This window comes from Danio aesculapii, chromosome 3, assembly GCF_903798145.1.
Source record: "Danio aesculapii chromosome 3, fDanAes4.1, whole genome shotgun sequence".
NCBI classification, from domain to species: Eukaryota; Metazoa; Chordata; class Actinopteri; order Cypriniformes; family Danionidae; genus Danio; species Danio aesculapii.
Genome location: NC_079437.1, coordinates 43,467,698 through 43,476,513, shown reverse-complemented (window position 1 = coordinate 43,476,513; position 8,816 = coordinate 43,467,698). Strand labels below are relative to the sequence as shown.

General features: G+C 28.6%; 1 protein-coding gene across 1 annotated transcript; it reads right to left on the bottom strand.

The window, feature by feature from the left end:
- Positions 1-371: 371 nt before the first annotated feature.
- hbae3 (hemoglobin alpha embryonic-3) lies at positions 372-1,920 on the bottom strand. The gene is made up of 3 exons (XM_056451942.1): positions 1,774-1,920; positions 1,322-1,529; positions 372-587 (listed from the first exon to the last, which is right to left on the bottom strand). The coding sequence occupies exons 1-3, from the start codon at positions 1,866-1,868 to the stop codon at positions 459-461; spliced, it is 432 nt and encodes a 143-aa protein (XP_056307917.1). The 5' UTR covers positions 1,869-1,920; the 3' UTR covers positions 372-458.
- Between the last annotated feature and the right edge of the window lie 6,896 nt (positions 1,921-8,816).

The window sequence follows — 8,816 nt, the reverse complement described above, 5'->3', positions numbered from 1 at the left end:
ATATTCTACTTAATCGCTCACCACAGCCTCGCAAAATGTGTTTTTTCGTTAGTTGTTTTAGTGTTAAAATATTTTTTATCCCACAGTTTAACCTATTTCTAAGTTAAAATGACATTTTCCTATTTTTAGGACTAGTCGAGTGAATTGTTTTTATTGTTTATGATTGTTTTTTTAACAAATTAACTAATACATTTTTAGTATTTATTTATGCAGATATTTAACACATGTGTAAAAACACTGAATAATTAAAGCACAAACAAAACTAGAAAATGCTAAAGATGAATTAAAGATGAAGGCGCTGGTTGAAGTCGGCCAAACAAGATTTGTGCTGTGCTATTTTTTGTAAACAGAAAGAAAAACAGATTTGTTGATTTCATTTCATTTCAATTAATTTTATTATTTTCATTCTCATTAAGGCGAATACAGTGTCGCATCAGAGATGAAGGCAGGCTGCAGCTTTAGCGGTACTTCTCGGACAGAGCCAGGCTGACTTGAGCCAGGAACTTGTCCACGGAAACATGCACCTCAGGAGTGAAGTCGTCAGGGAACATCATGGCCAGAGACACCAGCAGATTGTGGTTGATGATCTGAAAGAAAAACGAAGAAACGGTAGTTAATTTAGGGAAGCTTGTTTCTTCTAACACTTAATGCACAAAATAAATGTAGCCTAGTTTTTTTTTAACTATTTATTGGCATCACTGGTTAACATGCAGGTAATACTTTTTATCCCATAAAAGTTTATTTATTAACTATTTTACATTATTGAAATGTATGAATTTTATGCTAAACATTATTGTAAAAATCGCTTTTCGCATGAGATTTTTATTTTCAAGAGCCACTAATTCGACAAAACAACAATAATTTCTTAGGGAAATATAAGGTTATAGTTGAAAAATACAGGTCCAACTAACTGCGAAAAAAGTTTACATTTTTGAGAAAGCCTATTGACTGGCAACATTGTCTAGCTTAGCTGTAAGCGATTAGATACTTTTAAAAAGTGAGCAAAAAGAGGCAAATCGTCGCCTTAAAAACAAGTTGATTTTAAAAAGTCAATAAACACATAGACTTTTTAAAGTATAAAGTAAACTAATCGCTTTTTACAGTGTAGCAATCCTAGGATAACAAAACGCGCGACGGGTATAACATATACAATTACAAATAGTAAAATTATTCTTTTATTGCCCACAAAAAAAATCAAGAAGTTAAAATAGCTGTAGTCAAATAGAGAAAGGCCAGATCTAAATAAGTCGCAGTTACTTTGTTATTCTTGGCAAAAAAAAAAAAAAAAAAACAGGCTCGTTTAGTTTGCAGAGAGACGGACCTTGAAGTTTGCGGGGTCCACGCGCAGCATGAAGGCGTGCAGCTCGCTGAGGGTCAGCAAACCTCCCTTCAGGTCATCCATCAGCCCGACGGCAGTCAGGACTCCGTTTACCACAGTGGTTCCGTGCTTCTTCACCTGAGGAGAGTTGGGGCTCAGGTCTGCCCAGTGGGAGAAGTATGTCTTCGTCTGTGGGTAAACGAACAAAGTCCTGGAAAGATTCCAAACAAATGAGATATAACAGCAGCTAATACACCAAATGCACGATCATTTAAGACTTGTTTAAGCTTTGGGCTATTTATAAAATAGGCTACTTCAGTTTGTTAGCCACACCTAAACGTTACTTTTTAACATGTATTATTATGGAATTCTTAATTTATAGGTGTGTGACAAGTTTAAGAACTTTTAAACTGAACCAACTGTTCGTTTCACTGCTGCACAAAAAAGGACATTACCTGGAAAGAGTCTCACGGCCGATCTCCTCAGCCTTGGGGGCAACCTTGTCAAAGAAGGCCTTGACGTTCGCTTTGTCCTTTGCGGAAAGACTCATGGTTGCTTTGTTAGCTGTGGGCAGGCTGACAAGAAACTCGAATATTGACAGTTTTTTGGCAGGGCTTTTTAAAGCTGTGAAGAGCATTGTTTTGAACGCAGTTTTTGACTCCACCCCCAAGCAGCTTGAATCTTGATAAGACAAATGCTGTTTAAAGTGTTAGTCATGTTTTAGTGTGTAAATAAACTTTATTAATATTACTTTACTATTTACAATTACTTTACTATTTACTATTACCTATTAATAATACTTTTATTAGCATGGTTTTACTACAAATAATATTTTGAAAAAAGTTATAGCTTACTACTACTAATAAGGTAATAATTTACAATAAGGTTGTATTAGTTAATGTTACTTAATACGTTTACTAACATGAACAATCAATAAACAATCCATTTACTACAGTATTTGTTCATGTTAGTTGACGTTGGTTAATGAAAATACAGTTGTTCATTGTTAGTTAACTCACGGTGCATCGACTAATGTTAACCAGCATGAATTTGGATGTTAATAATGCATTGGTAAATGTTGAACAACGATTAATAAATAATGTACAAGTGTTCTATTTTATATGGACCATTTCAATGGTCATGTCATTGGCCCATGAACACTTCTGCATGTTGTCAAACTATTTAATAACTGTAACACGAGGCATTTCAATGATATTTCAATATTAAAACAGCAATCATAACATTATTTATCAATATGTGGACCTTTTAGGATTCTTTAGAGCTATGGAAATTATAAGTGCAAAACAGGAAATATGTTAGGACCATTGTTATTATTTGCATCCCTCAAAATGATCTATAACACATTTTATAATTTTACAAAATTTTATTATAAGTATTATTGCTGTTTACACATGTTAAACAGGAGGCTGTATATGTCAATACATCAATAAACGTAAATACAACAAAAATTAACTGCTTAATTATAATAATAAAAGATTCAAAGTTCTTCTTGATCTGCTTTTTGGTCAGTTAAATGTCTTTTATTTTTTTTTAAATGTTGCACATTTTTTTGTTCTGGCAAAGCATTTCATATTCATTTTTAATCCAAAAATATGAATACATCTTAGCTAGAGAATATTGAAATTCAGATATGGTGTGTTGGTCAAGTGTTTGAGTTGATGTATTTGCACAAATATTTCAATCATTAAAAAAAAAGATGACTATAATATATCCAGTATGAAAACCATCATTCACACAAATGCAAAACATCTTTCTGTTTATCAAGTTCACACTGCATATCTGCTGTCTGCCAGGTTAAATACTCAAGCTTATTAAAGTCAGGCAAAGCAACCATTGCTTTGTTATGCTAACCGTAGTTTAACCATGGTATTTGTAGTAAAACAGTGGTAAGACAAATAGTAATTACATTTTTTCTTCATTAAAATTTTACATTCAGTAAGGGGGTATTATATCATTCTAGTGTCCTTACAAACAATAACATAATACAATAAGTTGAATATTACATATACTGTATATTTATCAATAATTTTTATCCAAAATAGAAAATTATAGCATGTAAATGTAACTTTTTCTATATTGTATGTACATTATGACATGTTATTTGAAACTTTGACTTTATGCTAATTTATGCAAATGTTAGAGTACAAAATCAGTGTTCTTTTTAATTATGCCATGTAAAAGTTAACATAAAGTCAGTCGTAATTAATATTTAGTTATTAAACATTGTTCATTGCAGTTTTCATGTGAAAATGTGAGTCTTTTATTCTGATATCAGAAAAACAGTCGCTTGTTATTAAAATTATATTATGAAGGCTTAAAATTAGCACATTTCATACACAATAGTAATTCAAAGTGCTTTACAGACATGAATAAAAGAAACAATTATAAGAAATTAAAAAACAAAGAAAAAAAAGAATAAAAACAGATTAAAATGTGTTAAAACAGACATACATAAAGAAAAGTAATACATAATAGTGCGATCTGACAGGTTTAGCACAGTGCTCATAATAGTACGATACATAATAGTGCGATCTGACAGGTTTAGCACAGTGCTCATAATAGTACGATACATAATAGTGCGATCTGACAGGTTTAGTGCAGTGCTCATTCAGTAAAGGCGCAGCTAAACAGATGTGTTTGCAGTCTTAATTTAAATGTGTCTTTATAAAACACTTATAACCCATTACAAAACACTACATCACTGTTAATTTTAGTAAAAACTAAAGTATACTCTAGTATGTATTACAGTTTATTAGTTCACTGCAGTTTAAGTGTTAGTGCACCCAAAACTGTAAATTCTGTCACCACTTGCTCTCTCCACTCACTTGTTTTAAACTTATATGAGTTTCTTCCTTTTGTTGAACATAAAAAAGAAGACATTTTGAAGAAAAGTTCATGGTTACAGCGTTTAAAGAAAGAAAAAAACAGAAGAACCGTAAAGGTTTATAACCACTTGAAGGTGAGTAAATAGTGAGTAAATTTTCATTTTTGGGTGAACTATCCCTTTGAAACTTGTATGTTGTAGCATTTATTAATAAAAAGTTACTAAATACTATAATATAAAGCATAATTACTATAGCGTGGTTCAAAAACACTATAGTATTTACTATAAATTACTGAAGTATTTTTATCTTAAACTATAGATTAACCAAGGTTTTGCTAGATTAACCTTAGTTTAACCACAGAATTTGTAGTAAGATCATAAGATCAATATGCCAAAGCCATGGTTACTACACATTTACTACAAAAAAACTATATTTAATTTTCATAAATGATACAGTAGTCCATTTTTAGAGCTCCCTTTAAGAAAGAAATCACATTGAGAAGAAAATGGGTTCATTCCTACTTGTGAACTGTGAGGAGAAATTATTAGTTCATTATATTTTCAGATATAAGATTCAAATGTTTTTGATCTTTTATTCATGCATTATTAAGACTATGGTCTAACTGTGTGAATTTTGTGTAATGTAACAAAGATATTTTGGACACTTGGAAACAAACTAATTAATAAATCCACATAATAAAACTATATAACTAATATAAAAAAAATTCTAAAAGATTATTTTTTAATGAAAGCTTACATTTCATGCAAAAATGTTTGTTTTCTATTATTGAATTGAATTATATTTACAATAAATCTAATAGTTTTATATTTCAAATTGACATTCAAAGCAATTAGTTAAACTTAAAGAGTGCTTATTATAACCCATCTAAGCACTTGTGTGCATCTGTATAAATAATTTAATAATTACCCCTGTTGTCTTTGAAATATGATTGAAGTGTACAGACACACATACATTTAAGTGAAATACATTTTGATTAGATTTAACTGCAAGTTTTATTATATTAAAATAAATATTTATTTTAACGATGAAGTATGTATCAAATAAATATACAGTCAGAATTATTAGCCCCTCTTTGAATTTTGTTTTCTTTTTAATATATTTCCCAAATGATGTTTAACAGAGCAAGGACATTTTCACAGTATGGCTGATAATATTTTTTTATTCTGGAGAAAGTCTTATTTGTTTTATTTTGGCTGGAATTAATTTTTTAAAACCCATTTTAATGTCAAAATTACTAGCCTCTTTAAGCTATATATATTTTTTTTTTGATAGTCTACAGAACAAACCATGGTTATACAATAACTTGCCTAATTACCCTAACCTGCCTAGTTAACACAATTAACCTAGTTAAGCCTTTAAATGTCACTTTAAGCTGCAAAGAAGTGTCTTGAAAAATATCTAGTAAAATATATTATTTACTGTCATCATGGCAAAGATAAAATATTTATTTATTTATTTATTTATTTAAACTTTAAACACACAATCAAATAACAGAAATGATAACTAAAAAACTTTGGTAGATTTCTAGATTAACCTTAGTTTATCCATGGCATTTGTAGTATTATCATGACATAATCAATATTCCAAAAGCCATGGTTACTACATATAAAAGCCATGGCCATCAAATGCATAGCAAAATGAAAGTGCAATAGTTTTAAATAAATTTGACACTATTACAGAGTACTAATTTTAAAAGTGTGTAATATAATGAAGTTTATTTCAATCATTTTTACATAATCTCCAGACTTTTTTTCTGAGTACACTTTTAAGATTGTGTGTAAGCACATTTCTTTTCTTTATTTGAGTCTGTGCTCATTACTCTGGATTATTTTTTACATACAAGGTCTATACACATTCATCAAACTTTAAAATGCAGCAGCATCTACTATATTTTTAATGTTTTGAACCTCTGAGCTGCTCTTCTGGGTTATATTAGCACACAGTTGATAAATGGCACAGTGATTTGTGTGCTTGTTGCCAATATTGGTTTGAATTAAAGACTTCTTAAACTGTCAGGGAGAGATAAAAACACTGGCATTATTATATGAGCAAACTGCAGTGGCTGTAGAGAAAGGGCATGGCTGGATTTCTGCTCTTATCTCTAGGAGACATGAAGCTTTTTTTTTTTTATCAGTGTTGGAGAAGGAGATCCACCCAGGGCTCATCCAGATTACAGGGAAATCGCTCAGTGCAGGAACATCTCGTCGCTGCAAACTAGATGCTTGCAGATCAACAGATGTTTAACTCTGTGTGCATGCACAAGACACATGCATCTTCAATAATCTGCTTGTCTATAGGCTGCTCTGCAAAATTTTATAAACAGCCTTATTGCTGTTTACACATCATAAATGTCAATATATACACTACCGGTCAAAAGTTTGGGGTCAGTGTGATTTTTAAATGTTTTAAAATAAGCTTATCCTGCTCACCAAGGTTGCATTTATTTAATAAAAAATGCAGTACAAAGAAAATGTTAATTCACTATAAAATAACAGTTCAAAAGTCACATTAACATTATTAAAATTATTAATAATAATAACAATTATTATTATTATTATTAATTGTAATAGTAATAAAACCAATAATGACTGGAGTAATAATTTCATTTGAAACTACATACAAGTAATAAATATATATTTAATAAATAAATATTTAACAGTTTAACTTTTTTGTACATTTAATAAACGCCGCCCTGATGAACAGAATAATTTTCTTCAAAAAAAAAAAAACATGAGCAAAAACTGACCCCAAACCTTAGACCGGTAGTCTATATATATAACAAATATATAACAAATATGAACTGATTAATGATACAAAAAAATTAAAGATTTGCTTTGTACTGCTTTTTTGTCAGTTAAATCTTTATATTTTTTATTTTTGGTAAATCTTGTAAATTATTTTTTTGTTCTGGGAAAGCATTTTATATTAATTTTCAAAGGGAAAATATGATTACAGCTTAGCTAGAGAATATTGAAATTCATTTATTCAAGTATTGACCTTTTATATTTTAAGCACTAACATCATAAGAGTTTTGTTGTGGTGCAAACATATTGTGAAAATACAAATCTTTTAATTTGTTTTATGTAGAAGTTAAAGTCAACAGTAATGAATATTTAGTTTATTAGACTAAATTTAATTAGTTTTCATGTTAAAATGTGAATTTATTTTATTCTGATATATCTAAGAAACAGTTGCTTATTATTAAAAATTATTATTTAGGCTTAAAATGACAAAACAAGATCAAATTTACTATTAAAACTTATGTTTTTATAGGAAGCAAATAAAACTACATATATAAATTATATATATATATAGGCTTGACTTTAAAGACACCAGCTTTTATTTTGTGAGGATAAATTAATAGTTTATAGTATTTTCAGAATTAAGATTCTAATGTTTTTGATCTTTTATTCATGCATCATAAGATTATATTCTAACTGTGTGATTTTTGTGTAACGTAACAAAGATATTTTGGATGCTTGGAAACAATCAAACTAATAAATAATTTAATAAAACCTCATGCAAGAAAACCTGACTTTCATAAAGATGATTTTTGAACAAAAGCATATATTACATGGAAAAAATTATGTTTTTCTAACATTGAATTGCATGTTATTAACAATAAATATAATAGTTTTATGTTTCAAATTGACATTTAACACAGTTAGTTTAAAGTAAATGTAAAGTTAACAGTAATGAATATTTAGTTTATTAAACATTGTTTATTGCAATTTTCATGTAATATTTTTAATTTATTTTATTCTGATATCTTAAAAACATTTGCTTCTTATTAACAACAATTGTGTAGGCTTAAAATGACAAAACTGAAAAAAGATCAAATTTACTGCACTGTGAAACCCAACAGTCAAAATCACTGAATGAAATAAGTTAATTTGACATTACTTTTTAAAAAGTTACTCTGACACAATGAAAAAGAGTTCAAAATGAATAAGTTATTAACTATATTAAAATAAAAAGCAAGAACTAGGAGCAATACCAAACCATTCGAGTAGCTATATAGTTGTTTGGACTTAATTTGTTGAACTTATAGCGATTTGATAACTGAACTTAAAATGTTAAAGTTACTAATACTCAAAAATTTTGACAACACAAATTATCAACACAAATAATATATGTGTATATAACTCTATGTAGTCATAGTCATATAGCTTTTAGTACTCAAACCATATTGTTTTAAAACTTAAATTGTTTGCCGCAATCGGTGTACTCAAACAGTTTGATTTAACAGTACTTATCAGGTTTTACAGTGTGTTAAAATTGATAATTCATAGGAAGCAAAAAAAAAAAAGATCCATAATAAGCATATATATATATATATATATATATATATATATATATATATATATATATATATATATATATATATATATATATATATATATATGCAACATTGTAAAAAAGATACAAATTTTCAATAAAATGAGTTTTATGGATAGGAAGCATATACATATATAACAAATGATCATACTAAATATGTTAAAAGATCTGGGGCTTCACTGTGATACTTAAATTCAATATTTAATGTCATCAAATGATTTGTGATCTAAATGTGCCTGACAAGATCTTTGGGTAGGCCTATAAATCTTAAATCTTAATATTGATATTCTGTT

What these genes read in the sequence shown, in the direction of transcription:
- hbae3 (XM_056451942.1), bottom strand. Translation starts at nt 1,868, where the DNA reads ATGAGTCTTTCCGCAAAGGACAAAGCGAACGTCAAGGCCTTCTTTGAC. An exon ending in GGCCGTGAGACTCTTTCCAG is followed by an intron (nt 1,530 to 1,773) that starts GTAATGTCCTTT and finishes GAATCTTTCCAG; the next exon opens with GACTTTGTTCGTTTACCCAC. An exon ending in TGGACCCCGCAAACTTCAAG is followed by an intron (nt 588 to 1,321) that starts GTCCGTCTCTCT and finishes TTTTTCTTTCAG; the next exon opens with ATCATCAACCACAATCTGCT.